Here is an 18,624-nt window from a genome sequence, read left to right on the forward strand (position 1 = left end):
AACCTCTGGGTCTCTTTCATCGTTTAGAGTTTATGTCTTATGAATTCTTACCTCATTTTATTCTCCTAGTCTATTGACTTTTCTTGGTTTTCCATTTTTAAGCCTGTTAATATTTTATTCTGATTAATTCATGTCTTCTTATAAATGGAAAAACAACATATAATACATTATTTTTATAGTATACGACCTCTGCTTAACCTAGTAGACTAAATTTCATTGTCTTCTCTATAGTTTTTCTATGCTCAATTTTATTGAATTTGTATCTTTTCTAGTCTAACCACAACATCTTTTTTTTTTTTTTTTTTTTTTTGTCGGTCATGGGCCTTGAACTCTGGGCCTGAATGCTGTCCCTCAGCTCTTCAGCTCCAGGCTAGCGCTCTATTACTTGAGCTATAGTACCACTTCCAGTTTTCTGGTGGTTTATTGGCGATAAGAGTTTCACAGACTTTCCTTCCCCGGGCTGGCTTTGAGCCATGATCCTCAGATCTCAGCCTCCTGAGTAGCTAGGATTACAGGCATGAGCCACAGGTGCCTGGCCCACAACATCTTTTATATGGAATTATTGTCTTTAATTGCCTTAAATCTTAATGCCACATAATTTACAAAGTATTTTCTCTACTTGAATCTTTTTCTCTAAGAAGTTGGCAAAAAGCACCATCAATCACACACACTTTAGTTCCACAATTGTGTTCTTCTGAAAAGCTGCTTAAAGACAATCCTGAATGATAAGTTAGTGTTCTTAGTAAAGAAGTCAAAAATAAAGTCTAGGTTGCTATTGTATCTTATCACACTCATTTTAAAAAGCATCTGAACTTACAAATCAATTATAAAATGTGAGAAGTGTTAAATATTCTTTGACATTTATACATACACCATACTAAAATGTCTTTCAACAAGTAAAAGGCAGATGTCAGATATAGAGTATTCTTATTAATTTGGCATAGTCGAGACCAAAAATATAAACACTGCTTCTTCATCTCCAACCATTGCCCTTAACTGGTTAATGAGTATAAATTAAAACACAGGTGAATTTGCTTGGTTCTGAGACAGTGAAGTGATTTCCCCCAGTATTTCAACATGTTTTCATAACCGGTTATATAAACCTGAACACAAAAGCAATCTTTGATAGATTTGGAGGTGTTATTATTCTTTATCTTTTTGAAAAATTGAACATTATTACTAAGTCCAATTATATCACAGAGAGGGAAAATAATGATAGTATTTACTGAGCTGATTTTACTATTTTTAAAAAAGCTCATATTCACTTAACCACAGCTAGTTTTACTTAAATCCGAACAGTCCAACAAAAATATTCTGTCAGCCATTTATGATGTAAATTTTGATGTTAGAGAGCCATTAAAATATGGTACACATTTTTAAAGCCATGAGACATTTGTTTTGCAATAAATAAAAAAAGCAGTAGCTATTACTCATTTGTAATGTGTTTGCAATATGCTATTAAATCTTCCCTTTCTCCCATCTTAATGCCAGCAAAGATCATTTTGTTCCAGGGATGTGCTTTTGAGTATTCTCCAGACTCCATCAGAGCATTGTCTCCCTAGGTGATGCCTTTGTTGTGGGCATCTGTGTAAGAGAGTGCAGCTGTTTGACCTGTCTTCTAGCCAAACACAGACCACAAAGAGTAGATCCAGTCTTGTGTTAGCCTCCCTTTCCAACAGTGTAGCACTGGGCACACTTCTAGACAAAAATCTTGCCTTTCTCAACATCACCCATTTTAAATTCGTTCTTTCAATGAAGAAAGCCACTCTAGCCCAAGAACACGCTATGGACTGGTTTTGATGCTAACCAAAACATCTTCAAGGACAAATTCATTATCTTTTTGTATATATACCATGAATATCAGACACTTATTACCTTCTTATTCACACCTTCACTTTCTTCACAGGTTTCCTGTGGTTTGTAATTGCCTTCCCCCTTTCCCTCCTTTGTTAATAAAGAAATAGTTGTTTTTGCAAGTGGCACAGTACCACTTGACCAATACCCCCCAATCCTTTTTCACTTTTACGAGTCTCTGATCCTCCTACCTTTGCCTCCTGGATAGCTGGGGTTACAGAAGTAGGCCACCAGACCTGGCTTATCTGTTTGCTTTTTGAGATACAGTCTTCCTATCACTTTTCGAGTGGAGGAGAAGGTGGGCCTTCCATAGTGATCTTTCCAGTTCTACTACTCATGTAGCAGGGACTATAGACTTGTCTGCCTGGACTGATTTCCAGTCTGGTTGCTCAGACCTCAGCATTCCTGGATAGCCAGTAGTATAGGAGCCCAGCCAGGAAATCAATGTGCTATTACAAGATGAGATAGTTTGGGAAGCTGGAGTAGGTCAGGACAGCCTGGACAACAGGAGGGAAGAGTGCCAAGGGAATGAAGCAGCATCCCTCCATTCCATTCATGGCTCCTGTGAGCAAGAGTAAGAGGAGCTCATGGCATGGCCCTGGCCTACAGATGTGAGCAGTGAAGGAAGTGCACATGCCTGGCATTCATGTCCGGGATGGGTTAGGAAGGACAGGGGCAGGTGAGCCAGGGTCTTATCTTCCCTTTCTGGCTTCAGTGTAGCTGACATCCTACTTGTATTGCGTCATCCACTTCATCTGGAGTCTTGAAAACACCAAGTTCTTGAACGGCCCTTTCCCTAACTTTATTAGACCCCATGACATCTTTTTGTTTTCCTTTCCCCAAAACAACTTGTACCAAAATTCTAACACTGACGTGGGTTTGAAATATTATATTCAGGCTGAATGGAATTACATCACACACCGAGGAAAGAAAAAAAAAAAACTAAAAGCAAAAGAGGGTCCTCTTGTTATTTTATTCCTGTGACCCAGTGAAGCGGCTGGTCTGAGCCTCACACAAAAGGGCTGCTCTCTCCACACTCAGTGGAAAACATGAGCTTTGGAGACTTGATCCGAATCTTCATCAACCAAGGATGAAGTCTTCTGAGAAGTCTTGGATTCTATTAGAGAGGTGTTATAGCAACGGACCAGCTCTTCCTGAGTGATCACAGACTGTTCTGTTTGAGAAAATGCGTACCCATCTGAAGAGCAAAGACAAGAGACCATGTTAGGGGTGCTAGAGGCTGGGCTGGGGAATCTCTGTGATGGCCAGCAAGGAAAGATGGGAGGCAGGCATGCTAGGAATGGAGTAGTGTAAACCTGGTGGTATTAGAACTACTTAGGGAACTCTTCAAACAATAACTATTCTGGGTTCACAGATTAATATGTAAGGGGTTGGGGGACACTGGAAGTAACAGTGTATGTGGGGGAAGGGGAGTTGTTTGGTTTGGGTGTTTTTTGTGTTGGTCCTGGGGCTTGAACTCAGGGCTCAAGGCTAGCATGCTACTATTGAGCCATAGCTCCACTTCTGGCTTTTTGGTGGCTAATTAGAGATAAAGAGTCTCATGGACTTTCCTTCCCTGGCTGGCTTCAAACCTTTGTGCCTTCTTATTTCCATTTAAATGTTAACAGATCATTGAAATGTTTGCTCTGCTTTTTTCTTGTCTGGTTCATCCTTTCCTCTTCTCGACTGACTCTAGGAGGAGGGAAAGAAGTGAAGTGGTGGACACAGGACAGGCTAAAGAAGGAAGTGTGTGTGTGTGTGTGTGTGTGTGTGTGTGTGTGTATATGTGTGTCCAACAGAGAAGCACTGACTCATCCAAAGAAGTATGTATGTACATTGGAAGCATAGAAAAAAATAGGTAGTAAGAGAATCTAGACATTAAAAAATTTGACAACTTTCTATGAGCACCTTGAACAAAGGGGAGAGTTTGGTCTCACACCTGATAAAGATCAATGGTTCTTTTATAGTGACTATCTTTTTGTTTGGCTTGTTTCTTTTCCTCATACAGAATTTGGCTTTACTGTTGCCAAATAGGTTAGGAAAGGCCTAAGCCTCCCACCAGGTGCTTTTAGATACATTTGTTATTAAAGGAAAATGAAAAGATGTAAGCCTGTGGCTGATGCCTGTAATCTTGGCTACTCAGGAGGCTGAGATCTGAGGGCTGTACTTTGAAGCCAGCCTTGGCTTTTCCGTGATACTCTATCTCCACCCAGCCAGGAAAAAAGCTCACATAGCAGAGTGCCAGTCTGGAGCAAAAAAACCAATTAAGAGCTCCAGCCCCGAGTTCAAGCCCCTACACCAACACACACACACACACTTTAGATAGAACCAAAAAAAGTATGCAAGATTTCTTGGGTAAAAATAATTTGGAGCTAACACCGTGTTTACCTTTAAAACAGTATAATACAAATCTGTCCGAATTTTGAAGACAGTAAGATTTATGTGTATGGGTTGCGTGATTTAGGAAGGAGAAACTAGGAATAAATTTTTTCAATTTGTACTCTTTAGAACAAACACTACTTCCTCAAACCTAAATGACTTCTTTCCCTATTAAAAAAAAAAAAAAAAGATAGTCAGCCAGGCACTGGTGGCTCACACCTGTAATCCTAGTTACTTGGGAGCCTGAGTTGTGAGGACTGAAGTTTGAAACCAGCAGGGAAGTCCATGTGATTCTTATCCACAATTAATTACCAAAATAAATACATAATACATATATAACCTGGAAGTGGAACTGTGGCTCAAGTGGTAGAGCACCAAGCTGAGTGAAAAAGCTAAGGGACTGAGGTCAAGCCCTGGTATCTGTACACACACACACACACACACACACACACACACACACACACACACTAGCGTTACAATAGTTTCATTTATCTTTCATAACTGTAATTAGCATACCATGGTAATCACTTTTGAATGCACCGCTTGCTGGCCTTAACTATGTTCACTTCCATTTCCAAAATTCTTTTATTCTTGCAAAACTGGAAGTCTCTATCCATAAAACATATCCCCACCAGCCACTGTCTGCCTTGATGACTGTGACTGCTTTAAATACCACATATAAATGGGACCACAGGCTTATTTCATGTAGCCTAATGGCCCCAAATGAAATGACCCAATTGTCATTCTTGTAAGCAGCTGGAGTTTCTATGTCACAACCTACGTAACAGTGCATTACTTACGCGGGGCGTGTATATCCACAGAATTGTTCCGGAGACTGACCTCACAAGGACGGGGTAAAATTTGTAAACTTCCTAGTGTTGTCCTGAAAGTCAATCAAATACAGCCTGGCATTAGTTCATTCAAACAGATTTCAAAGAAATTAAACTCTCTCTCATACTGGGGACTGACTGCTTGTGTATTGAATATAGAATGATCTTCAGTCTCAACAAAGTATTGCTTTTAAAATACTGTTTTGCTTTGAACATTTCATTGTATTTTTTTTGGGGGGGGGGGTCCAGTCGTGGGGCCTGAACTCTGGGCCTGGGTGCTGTCCCTCAGCTCTTCAGCTCAAGGCTAGCGCTCTACCACTTGAGCCACAGTACCACTTCCGGCTTTTTTTTTCTTTTTGCTTATGTGGTGCTGAGGAATGGAACCCAGGGCCTCAGGCATGCAAGGCAAGCGCTCTACCACTGAGCCACCTTCCCAGCCCTTCATTGTATTTTTTGTTTTGACTTGGTTTGGCTTTTATGATAGTACTGGGACTTAAACTCAGGGCCTGGGTACTATTCCTTAGCTTTTTCTCTCAAGGTTGGTGTTCTCCTTCATGGGCCATATCTCCATTTCTGGCTTTTAGCTATTTAGTTGGAGATAAGAATCCCACACACTTTTCTGCCCTGGGTGTCTTCGGACAGCTTTAGATCTCAGCCTCCTGAGTAGCTTGGATTCAATACAACTTTCTGTTCCTTTCTGAATTGTAAATGCCTTGCTAACCCTCTGGCTTCCCAGAACACCTTAAAGATTTTATATCTTTAAAAGCTCTGTCCCAACTTCCTTTGTGAATGGAAAGATGTCAAGAAGGGTCAGTGAAGACATTGGGAGGATTTCCTCCTGGAGCCCCTGAAACTTGTTGTGAAAATCAAGTGTAGGACTTTCGAAATGCTAAACACTCAGGTCATTTCCTGACCTTGCCCCTCCAAGGGAGGGGAATTAGGGAAGTTTGTTTTGTTTTTTTCTTTTCTCCTATAAACTAAAAGATGTGACAAAAAATACTCATTTAATCTGGCCTGACATGTTTTCTTTCTGTGTGTCACCAGGCCTCAGGAAGGGCCTGGAAGGGAAGCAAGAATGAGTTTGTGTGTGTGTGTGTGTGTGTGTGTGTGTGCATGTGTGTGTGTGTGCGTGTGTGCGTGTGTGTGTGTGTGTGTGTGTGTGTGTGTGTGTGTGCGCGCGTGCGCGCTAGTCTTAGGACTTGAACTCAGGGCTTGGTCAGTATCCCTGAACTTCTTTTGCTCAAGCTAGTGCTTTACTACTTGAGCCACACCTCCACTTCCAGCTTTTTGATGGTTAACTGAGGTAAGAGTGTCGCCAACTTTCCTTTCTTGGCTGGCTTTGAACTGCAATCTTCAGATTTCAGCCTCCCGAGTAGCTAGGAGGCACGAGGCCCAGTTGAGAATTTATTCTTAATTCAAACCAGGATTAAAAACAGCAGCCATATAATATAATAACAAAGTAAAATACCTAAGACATTACATATGAACTATGTAATATATACAATATATAATACATACATATATATGTATATATGTTGTTATTAGAAACTTAACTGAGGACCTTGGCTCGTGCCCGACTATTTGAGCCACACAACCCAGTCCTGTGGCTCCAAGTTTGTTTCTCAGATAGGCTCTCTGGTAACTTTTACCCAGACTAGCCAATCTAACCATAATCCTCCTGTCTCTGCTTTCTGAGTGGCTGGGATTACAGACATGTGCTGTCACGTCTGGTGCCGGAACTCTTTCTCCCCACAACGTCACTCACTAGGGGTTGCCAACTCTGATGTATGAAATTTGTTTCTTTTCATGTGCTTATCATTTTCACTTCTTATTTTGACAAAAGTGGAAAATATTCTAAGTTTGAGGGCCAAATGTATTTCCTTTGCTACTATTTTATTGTTTGATGGCCTTTTTCTTGCTGATTTCTAGAAACTACCCAAACATTCAAACACTTGATCTGTTTAGTAGATTGTTCTTCTGTTTATGCAAGCTTTCTTTTTGTATGTGTATATTGTGTTTTGACTTTGGTTGTGGCTTCTTACATGGAAGTTAACTTGGTGTATTATAAAAATGCATGGATCAACTCCAGGAAATAGAAATGACTTTTTTTATTTCTTCTTTGCTGTGGTTTTTGTTTTCCTTTCTTTTGTTTGTGAGAGAATAAGGGGAGGCACAGAAATGATGCTACAAAGGTGAGAAGTGGTACTCACTAGACACTACGCTGAAAATGAACCATGCAACTCGTGGATGAGGACAGAAAGGAAAAACTGGGAGAGGAAGGGGTGACATTGTTCAAAAAGAAATGTACTCTTTACTTGACTTATATAACCCTAACCTCTGTGTGTGTCACCTTTACAATAACAATAAATAATTTTTTAAAATGCCTCTGGTAACTGGTTCACACCTATAATCCTTCCTACTCAGGAGGCTGAGATCTGGAGATCAAGCTTCAAAGCCAGGCAGGCAGAAAAGTCCATGAGACTCATATGTCCAATTAATCAACAAAAGTCCAGAAGTGGAGCTGTGGCTCAAATTTTAGAGTGCAGGCTCACACCTGTAATCCTAGCTACTCAGGAGACTGAAATCTGAGGATGGCAGTTCAAAGCCAGCCCAGGCAGGAAAGTCTGTGAGACACTTGTCTCCAATAAACCAATAGAAAACCGGAAGTGGCGCTGTAACTCAAGTGGTAGAGCCTTGAGTTGAAGAGCTCAGGGACAGTGCCCAGGCCGAGTTCAAGCCCCACAACCACCACCACCACCACCAAAATGTGTGAAAAGAGTGCAAACAAAGCCAAGTGAGAGCACAAGGACCTGAGTTCAAGCTTCAAAACTGGTTCACGTGCATGCACATACAGACAGACAGACAGACAGACAGATACACACACACACACAAGTTCAGTGCTATAAGTCCTCACAAATGTAATTACTGTGTCTCCATCTCTCAAATCTAGATTTTGATGGATTTATTTTATATTTGTAATCTTTCTCTTTCAACTTTCTGGTTGAAATCTGAAGTTTCTATCATGATGGACTCATTTTTTTTTTCCATTCTAAAATTCACTTAACATACATCTGTTGCTGAGTTTTGTGCATCCTGTGCAGGGGAGGAGACTGCACTGAGGGGCAACATGAAGGGGACTGTGCCTGTTTGTCAAGCGCTGACGGAACCTGGGAAAGCCCGCAAGTTCTGGCGAGGAGAAGGTGGGAGAAAGAACAAGGAGTAAGCGATCTTCATCGAAACCAGGGTGAAGAGAAAAGACTTACCTCTTCCTAAACACCTGAGATACATCAGCTCCTGTAATTTGTCTGCTTTCCAGCTCCCGAATTTCTTCTAGAAGACTTTTGTTGTGGGTATTTTTAAGCCTATAGCATGTGGGAATAGAAAACGATATAACATATGAGCTTAGTTTGTTTTGTGGTAGTGGGGTTTGGGCTCACAGTTTGACCATCTTTGCTAGGCTGGGAGAGTTAACGCTACCCTTTCTTACTTTAGTTACTTTCAGGTAGGGTCTTGCATTTTTCCGCAGATCTGGCATAGGATTGCAGTCCTCCTACCTACGCCCTCCTGTGTAGCTGGGATCACAGACACATGCCAACCACACTTAGCTTATTTGTTGAGATGGGGATCTCAGTAAATTTTTGCCAGGAGTAGACTTAAACTTCGATCCTAATGATCACTGTTTCCTGAGTGATTGCAATTACAGGTATGAGCCACTTTGTGGGTCCCTTCAATGGCAATAGTAACCAAATAGTATTTTTATTTGGGAATAGAAATGTTTACATTTCAAGAAGAGATGAGACCTGGAACCAGTGATAGTGCAGGCATTATCCTCAAGAGACATGTGGTTTAGTTCATCCCTGGGAACTGATACTTACATTCCAATATGGATTATGGGACTGGAACCCATAATCCTTCCCTTTTGTCAAAAAATTTGTTTGCATTGTAGAGCAAAGAGAGGAGCTGTCCCTCTCCAACATCAACTCCTAGGTTCATATTTTGAGATTCATATTTTGGGTTCACACTTTTCAGTGTATCTCTGACACTTGCAGCCTGGCCCTTGCTCACCGCATCACCCAGAAGGGGAGACACTGGAGAAGTGGGAATCAATGAAGCTACTGCAGAGTGTAATAATTATGCATCTACCCATCTCTGCCCAGAACCTCATGTCTACGCTCAGGATCATAGAGTACAACCATATTAGTACTTTCATTCCATTATCCACTGCTATCTTTGGTTTACAAATTAATACCAAAATAAAGACTTTATCAAGCAACTTCTCTCTCTTTCTCTCCTTCTTCCCCTACCTCCTGCTCTACCTATGTCTCTGTCTCTGTCTCTCTGTTTCTGTTTGTCTCTCTCTGTCTCTCTGTCTCACTGTCTGTCTCTCTCTCTCACACACACACATATACACATATAGAGGGAGAGGGAGGATTAGGAGAATAGGAGACATCAAGAAGAAATGAAGAGGGAAATAAATCTGATATATTTGGGGGCAAAACAGTGGGAAAGATCTAGGCTCTACAAATGGTAGAATACATTTAAGAATTAGATAAGAACCAGGTGCTCACACCTGTAATCCTAGCTACCTAGGAGGCTGAGGATTGTAGTTTAAAGCCAGTTGGGGCAGGATAGTCCACTAGACTCTTAGCTCCAATTAACCACCAGAAAACCAGAAGTAGAGCTGTGGCTCAAGAGATCTAACTTTGAGCACAAAGGAGCTCAGGGACAATGCCCAGGCCCAGAGTTCAAGCCCCAGGACTGGCAACAGAAGAAGAAAAAGGAGGACGAGGAGGAGGAGGAGGAGGAGGAGGACGAGGAGGAGGACGAGGAGGAGGAGGAGGAGGAGGAGGAGGACGAGGAGGAGGACGAGGAGGAGGAGGAGGAGGAGGAGGAGGAAGAATTCAATAAGGAAAAGCAAAAACTGAAATTGCCTCTTCCAGTCTAAAGCTTGCGCCATTCATCAGTTAGTTTCAATGTACCATGCTTGCAGGGTGAGGAGCCTTTCTCTTCCAAGGGCCATTTGATATTTACAGCATCATCTGCGAGCCATACAAAATGATTAGTGCAAGCAGTCTCAGGAAGCTGATGAGAAGCATAGGAGAAACGTAATGTCTGTCTTCTCATGTACTAAATCATTTCGATGGCCTGATGTGACCCCTGGGCCTGATGCTCTCCACCACTGCTAAAGCTCTGATGTTCATGAAATAGAACACATATAATAATTCATACTCTAAATGAATTGCTTCTGTTTTTAAAACCTTATCACTTCTTGAAACTTTAGCCTTAATAATAAGGATGTCAAGGTTTTATAATACCTCGTTTTAATATCTGAGGCTCTTATTTTAAGATCTGAGTACTTCAGTTTGAACCCAGTCCTGTCAGGAAAATCTGTGAGATTCTTATCTCCAATAACCATAAAAAAAGCCAGAAGTGGAGGTGTGGCTCAAATGGTAGAGCACCAAATTACTATCCCTGAGTGAAAAAGCCATGCTTATAAGAGCCAAGGCTCTGAGTTCAAGCCCCAGTACTGCACGCAAAAAATAGGTTTATGGTTTTCCTTGCAGTTGGTTAAAAAACTTGAGATTCTCTAATCTAATAATATTTAAGTACTTAGGGGAAACTATTTTTGATAGATTCTTACTCCAAATTTTTTTGAAAGAGTGAAGGACACTTTTCTATTGAGCATATCCCTTCTGTTGCTGTCTTTGTATTCCTTCCCTTTTTCCTCCATTTTTTCTCTCCCTCCCTCTATTCCTTCCTTTTATTACAGTACTGGGCTTGAACTCAGGAACTTGCACTTGATCAATTTGCTTGCTTAAAGCTGGTGCTTACTATTTGAACTATGCTGGAAACCCCATCTTTTTGGTTAACTGAGGCAGAGTCTTGCCTATGTTTTTCTTCCTGGGCTCACCATCTTCCAGTTCTAAGCCCGCTAAGAAGCTAGGATTACAGGTGTGAGCCACTGGTGACCAGCTTTATTTCTTAGTTTTTAATCTGTGACCCTCTGGCATCCAGTCTGGCTCCTTTAATACAGATAAAAGTGATGCAGGTCACACTTCTAAAGAGTGGAGGGGTGCAGCCGAGTGCCGGGGTGGCTCACGCCTGTCATCCCAGCTGCTCAGGAGGCTGAGATCTGAGGATCATGGTTCAAAGCCAGCCCGGGCAGGAAAGTCCATGGAGAATCTTATCTCAAATTAACTACCAGAAAACTGGAAGTGGCACTGTGGCTCAGGTGGAAGAGCATTTGCCTTGAGATGAAGAGCTGAGGGACAGCGCCCAGGCCCAGAGTTCAAGCCCCACGACTGACAAAAAAAAAAAAAAGAGTGGAGGGGTGCAATTGCTTTCAGGAAAAACAATCATGAACAAGACATTCTATGCACTCTTCCATGTGTTTGAGTTCTAAATATTTTTTCTCTCTAAAAGAAAAGCTGAGGGCCATATCATTCGATATTCACAAAATGGCACTCAGTTTACTTTGAAAGATGTACATACAACTGGAAAAGGGTAAACATGAAGATCTATGTCTTAATTACCACTTCAGTTTTCAACTTACGATTTCCAAAATACGTTTGGAATCAAGCATATAACAGGGACTATGAAAAGGCCCAGCCAGAAATATGGACATATCAGTGTCACGTTGGCCTGCAAAGAAATAGAAATAAAGAAAATTAAAGAACAATGCTTCAGTTCACCAGTATTGAGTATTTGTGCAACCATTTCCTCCTTCCCACAACAACTGGTGATTTGGGAAAGAAAAATAGGCAATTATAGACAACTTGAACTGTACAGATGCACAAAAAACAGATGGAAGATGGGCGCTGGTGGTTCACGCCTATAATCCTAGCTCCTCAGGGGGCTGAGATCTGAGGATTGCAGTTTGAAGTTAGCCCAAATAGGAAAGTTCCTATTCTGGTGATAGTGTTTTCTCTTTTTTTCTTTCTTAATCATTTTGTTAGGGGCTTACCAATTTTATTTAAACTTTTCAAAGACTCAATTCTGATCTTTTGTTGATTTTTCTCAGTTGTGAAATTGTTTCCCATTTCTTATCCTAATTATCCCTTGAAGAGAAACAAATCCTACATACTCACAACAATCAGTTGTAGCTCAATATCTCATTTTACTAGCTAGCCTGCTTTGAGTTGTGTAATTTTAAAAGAATGTCCCTTATTCTTTTTATTCTCCTTGTCCTATTTCCCTCCCCACCCCCACTCCACCATGTGAGGAAACCCAAGAATGTTGAGCTACATCGTAACCATTTTATGTCATGTACAGCTCCAGGTGAGATTATAATGCCCCTGTCTCTCTTTGCTGACCATGTGAATGGAGGAACATTCTGGACAGCAAGGAATATCTGGATATTTAACACAAGGACACCAGAAAATGTACAGGCCACCATCTGGCAAAAGTGAGCAGGTACATCCACAAAGTCCATGCTCAGGAGCTTTTCTCGACAAATTCATCTTCCCTGATGGGAGCAGGACTGGACTTTTTTTTTTCTCGGTACTGGCCCTGGGGCTTGAACTCTAGGCCTGAGTGCTGTCCTTGAGCATTTTGTTCAAGGCTGGTGCTCTATCACTTGAGTCACACCTCCACTTCCAGCATTTTGCTGGTTAATGGGAGATAGTCTCATAAACTTTCCTGCTCAGGCTGGCTTCAAACCGCAACCCTTAGATCTCAGCCTCCTGAGTAGCTAGGATTATGGGCATGAGTTGCTGCCACCCAGTTTAGGACTGTACTTTTTGTCTTGAGATATCGGATGGTCCTTACTTTGCTTCACAAAATTAATAAAACTTTATGCCTCCTTTTCTCCAAAACCCTCATTATTTATGAACTGAGGTTTGAGTTCATAGTACTAAATTTCCACTTTTTAGCTTCATTGTTTCCTTTTTCTAGTTTTCTTAGGCTTGATTCTTCTTCTTTTTTTTTTTTTTTGGTTGGTCATGGGACTTAAACTCCAGGCCTGGGTGCTGTCCCTCAGCTCTTCAGCTCAAGGTGAGTGCTCTACCACTTGAGCCACAGCACCACTTTCAGTTTTCTGGTAGTTAATTGGAGATAAGAGTCTCATAGACTTTCCTGCCTGGGCAGGCTTTGAACCATGATCCTCAGATCTCAGCCTCCTGAGTAGCTAAGATTATAGGCATGAGCCACTGGTGCCTAGATGATTATTCTTTTTTTTCCTTTTTTTGTCAGTTGTGGGTCTTGAACGTGGGGCCTGGGCATTGTCTCTAAGCTTTTGTGCTCAAGGCTTAGCACTCTACTACTTTGAGCTACACCACCACTTCTGGTTTTCTGGTGGTTAACTGGAGATAAGAGTCTCACAGACTTTTCCTGCCTGAGCTGACTTTGAACTGCAATCCTAAAATCTCAGCCTCCTGAGAAGCTAGGATTACAGGCATGAGCCACTGGTACTTAGCAGTTTGATTATTCATTATATAGCTTTTTGAGCTGGATAAAATAAGCCATTGGTTTTTTTCCAGGATCTTTTCTAATACATGTATATAAGCTTAAAATTATCCTGATAAGACACTGTTTTGCTAGATATTACCAGATGATTAGCTATTTTTATTTAAGTCATTTTTTCCAGTGCCAGAATTATAATTTCCTTTGTCTTTCTAAATTTGGGTTTCAGATGCTCTTCATTTTTTTTTTGAATTTCCTAACAGAAGACAAAATGGTTGATCTGAGAATATTCTCTATAGATGATTGATACATCATACTAAAAATTTCCCTTTGAAGACTTGTAGACTTTAAGTATTATGTCTATTGATTTCTTGCTGATGGCTTGAAATGAGTGTTCGGTTTCTACCACTCTTTTGTCAGGTTGTTTCAACATCAGCTATTTAGTCACAGTTGAAGAAGGATGCCCATCACCCACTCTCTTTCTTTCTTTTCTTTTTTTATTTGTGCGGTTCTGGAGCTTGAACTCAGGGACTCTTGTTTTTCCTTAGCTTTTTTGTCTAAGGCTGTTGCTTTATCACTTGAGCTACATCCACTTGCCGTTTTTTAGTGGTTCATTGGAGATAAGAGTGTCATGGACTTTCCTGTTTGAGCTGGCTTTGAACTGTCATTTGCAGATTTCAGCCTCCTGAGTAGCTAGGATTATAAGTGTGAGTCACTGGCACCTGGTTAATTTTTATCTTTTCTTCCTCAACTGTGAAAATAGGTGACACCAACTTTTATTGTTAATGAAACTTGATTTTCCTGAAGAATATAAAAACACTAATACTTGGTAAAACTAACCTGTCCTTTCATTTCTGGAGCAATACGTATGACAGGCCATAAGGAAGAGTAAATGGTATAAAACACCAGCCAGATGACCATGCTTCCCCAAATTGCCACATGGCTGAACTGTAGAAAGAAGAGGAACAGAGAAACACTTTAATAGTCTCTATTTAAAAGAAAATCTTTTCTTACATATTATATTTTAGTTGGGTGCCAGTGGCTCACAGCACTAACTCAGGAGGCTGAAATGTGAGGTCATACTTTGAAACCAATCTGCACAGACAAATCCAGGAGACTCTTACCTCCAATTAACCAGCAAAAAGCCAGGAGTGGAGGTATGGTTCCAGTGGTAGAGAAAAAGCCAAGTGAGAGCATAAGGCCCTGAGTTCAAGCTGCAGTACACACACACACACACACACACACACACACACACACACTTCACCTTTCCCCTCTCTCTCCTCTCACTGATCCTCCTCCCCAGCTAGTCCCCATTTTGCACTCATGTCCCATTACTGTTTGTCCTGATTATCATCATTTTAAGTCTATAGTCCACAAATGAGTAAGAATATGCCATGTTTAGCTTTCTGCATTTGGCTTATCTCATTCAACATTGTGATCGCCAGCCCCTTCCATCTTTGAAAAAATTTATAGCAACTAACAAAATACATTTGTCTAGGTCATGTGTTCACGTGTGAAAATATGCATGATCTTTCCATTACTTGCTATCAGATCTTCCAACATTCTTCTCAGAATACTTTGCTGTGAATCTAAGAACTTACTGTTTTGAATATGTGAAATGATCATCAATACTCCATTCACTCACACCAAGGGATATTCTGGGTCTTTGAGAATGGTCAACTCTCAGAAGATGTCTGTCCAAGTGGAGGGTTATTTAATAAGACCATCTTCTGCTTACTTTATTGACACACAAAAAATCAAAAGTCTGAACAGAAATCAGCTAGAGAGGTAAAACTCTGACCAACTAATAGTTAATCTGTATAAATAGTTCTGAGACAACAATAAATATTTGTGACTGTAGCTGGGTGCCAGTGATTCATGACCATAAACCTAGCTACTCAGGAGTCTGAGAGCTAAGGGTTGAAGTTTAAAGCCAGCTTGGGTATGAAAGTCCATCAAAATCTTAGCTCCAATCAATCACAGAAAAAGCCAGATGTGGTAGAGCATGAGCCTTTAGCAAAAGGAGTTTAGGGACAGTACCCAGGCCTTGAGTTCAAGCCCCAGGACTAGCAAAAAAAAAAAAGAAGTCTCTTAGATTGAACTACAAATGTGAGTCTGGTAGAGACTCTTGGCTGAAAGTTCATGTCTGGATCTATGTACCAAATTCTGTAATTGCCAATACTAATGATCCTTTTCATAATCTAATTGTTTGTTTGGGTTTGTATTAGCAGAGGAATTATTTGGGTAAGTCACGTAGGTTTATTATTATCACATAAAGAAGATGATTAGCTACATTAGGTGAACTTTGAGGCCTGAATGCTCTTGTCTTGCTAGGTGCTGGCTCTTACTGTTCACTACTTGTGTCTGAATATTACAAGGGGAAACTCAAAGTGCTATGTCTCAAAGTATTGATATGTACTTATGAATCATCTTCAAAGGCAATTTTTTTATAATTAATCCATTAGTCAAATGATTCCTCTCTGTTTAGAGTAAAAACACTTGTCTCTGCAGGGGGAGGGGATGGCCCCCAGTGAGCGTGAGGATGCTAGAGATCTGTTCATAACTTGGAACATCTGAAACTTTCAACATGTGATACATCCTCATGTCATCATTCCCTCACTGCTCATGTCACATTGACTGCATTATGATTCAGGGTGTCCTCATGTGGCTCTCTGTTGGGACGAGGCTGTTGTGGCGGGCCATTGTGCTTGTTTTCTCTCTTCCTCTTGCCACTCCCTGCATGTAAACAGTGGTGCTACGGATTGAATCAAGGACTTTATTTATTTTTGGGGGGGTCTGGTCGTGGGGCCTGAACTCTGGGCCTGGGCGCTGTCCCTCAGCTCTTCAGCTCAAGGCTAGTGCTCTACCACTTGAGCCACAGAGTCACTTTCGGCCTTTTTTCTGCTTATATGATGTTGAGGAATCGAACCCAGGGCCTCATGCATGCAAGGCAAGCGCTCTACCATTGAGCCACCTTCCCAGCCCGAATCAAGCACTTTATTACTAAGCTACATCTCCAGGCCCTTTCCCATCTTCCTTTTCTCTCTCTCATTCTTTTTTTCTTTCTGTTTCTTTTTCTTTCTTTCCTTCCCTCCTCCCTCCCTTTCTTCCCTCTATTTCTTTTTTGGTATCAGTTCTAGGGCTTGAACTCAGGGCCTGTCCCGGAGAATTTTTGCTCAAGGCTAGTGCATTCTACCACTTGAGTCACAGCTCCACGTCCAGCTTTTTGGTGGTTAATTGTACATAAGCATTTCATGGGCTTTTCTGCCCAGGCCGTGTTTGAACTGTGATCCTCAGATCTCAGCCTCCTCATTTGCTCGAAGTACTAGCACCTTGCCTCTTCTTCCATTGTTTTTTAATGTTTTTTTTTTAAAATTTCATTGTAAAGATGCTGTACAAAGGGGTTACAGTTACATGAGTAAGGTAATGAGTACATTTCTTGTTGAACATTGTTACCCCCCCTTTGTTTTTTTTCCAACTATCCCTTCCCTTCCCCATATCTTCCCCCCCACCCCACCGTGGCCAAAGTTGTAAAGATCATTTCCAACATAGTATCTTGTGGGTATCATTATTGCAATGGGTCATCCTGTGTCCTTGTTTCAGCATTTTGTTATTCCCCTTCCCATCTCCAAATCTGATAAATGTATATACAAGATACAGGATGCCAAAATCAAATACAGTGACAACAGGGGCTATATCGTAGGAGGAAGAACATACAAAAGAAACAAAAAAATCACCTAGTACCTTAAAAACAACAACAACAAAGAAAAACCTCTTGTGTCCCTATCTTGGGGTTCATTTCACTTAGCATCATATTATATGGTTATATGTACATAGCTTTTGAGCTTTTCTGCTCAGCCAACAGACACATGAAGAGATGCTCAACATCTCTGGCCATAAAAGAAATGCAAATCAAAACAACACTGAGATATCACCTCACCCCTGTTGGAATGGCTATAATCAAGAAATCTAATAACAACAGATGCTGGAGAGGATGTGGACAGAAAGGAACCTTACTGCATTGTTGGTGGGAATGTAAACTTGTTCAACCACGTTGGAAAGCAGTATGAGGTTCCTCAAAAAGACTCCACCTAGAGCTCCCCTATGACCCAGCAATCCCACTCCTGGCACTTACCCAAATGATCACAAATAAGACCATACTAAAGCTACCAGCACAACTATGTTTACTGCAGCATTATTTACTATAGCTAAAATATGGAACCAACCCAGATGCCCCTCAGTAGATGAATGGATCAAGATAAGGGAATTCTATGCCTCCATGAGATAGAACAACACTGCTCCATTTTTAGGAAATGGAAAGACTTAGAAAAAATTATATTAAGTGAAATAAACCAGGCCCAAAGAAATATAGGTCCATGATTTCCCTTATTTGCGTAACCAGTATTTGTCTAGGATATTCTTCCATTCTTTTAGAACAAGTTTTTACAGCTACTCGAATGGACTCCAAACTTGTAATCCTCCAGTCTCTGCCTCCTGAGTAGCTGAAATTATAGGCATGTACCATCAGGCCTGGCTCCAGCATCTTCTTTCCCAGTGAAGAAGTCTTCCTTTTACACAAATTCTCCAGCTTCCCCACAAGGCACAGTAGTATATAGACAAGAGGAGGAAACAATTCAATTCTCTTTCCCAACCTTATTTGTGTGTGTGTATGTGTGCATTTGTGCTGGGACTGGAGTTTGAAGTGCTTAGCATTTGCTTGGCTTTTCCACTCAAGGCTAGTGCTCTACTACTTGAGTCATGCCTCCATTTCTGTTTTTTGGCAATTCATTTCAGAGTCTCTTGGCTTTGTTTGCCCAGGATGGCTTTGAACAGCAATCTTTACATCTCTGTCTCCCACATAGTTAGGATAACAGGCCTGAGTCATTATCAGTGCCTAACTTTAAGAAATGTTCTTATTGGAGAAAATTTAACCACTAAGAAAAAGAAATACCAATTTATTATATGTTTAAATCATGTTCAGGTGATACGTCACATTTCTACTTTATATTTTTATGAGATGCCAATTAAATACATCTGTTCAAACTCAATGGTGGTGTATAGTTGGGAAGACTGCGTAAGTTTGAACCCTAAACTTATTTCAGAAGGGAAGAAAAAGATGTATATATTGTATGGTTTAAGCTCTCCATGGATAATAACCTAA

General features: G+C 40.9%; 1 protein-coding gene and 1 pseudogene across 1 annotated transcript in view; both read right to left on the reverse strand.

Moving 5' to 3' along the window:
* Positions 1-1,426: 1,426 nt before the first annotated feature.
* On the reverse strand, positions 1,427-1,734 carry LOC122112735 (annotated as a pseudogene).
* A 1,157-nt stretch (positions 1,735-2,891) lies between these two features.
* Positions 2,892-18,624, reverse strand: part of LOC122112644 (phospholipid-transporting ATPase IB-like) — a 112,018-nt gene continuing 96,285 nt past the window's right edge. Inside the window, exons 32-36 of the mRNA XM_042685505.1 lie at positions 14,304-14,411; positions 11,617-11,705; positions 8,327-8,425; positions 5,034-5,116; positions 2,892-3,052 (exon numbers count right to left, since the gene is read on the reverse strand). Coding sequence (XP_042541439.1) covers positions 2,892-3,052; positions 5,034-5,116; positions 8,327-8,425; positions 11,617-11,705; positions 14,304-14,411 — 540 coding nt within the window. The remainder of the gene's footprint in view (positions 3,053-5,033; positions 5,117-8,326; positions 8,426-11,616; positions 11,706-14,303; positions 14,412-18,624) is intronic.

The sequence above is a fragment of the Dipodomys spectabilis genome, unplaced genomic scaffold, assembly GCF_019054845.1.
Source record: "Dipodomys spectabilis isolate Male_0828 unplaced genomic scaffold, ASM1905484v1 ptg000095l, whole genome shotgun sequence".
NCBI lineage: Eukaryota > Metazoa > Chordata > Mammalia > Rodentia > Heteromyidae > Dipodomys > Dipodomys spectabilis.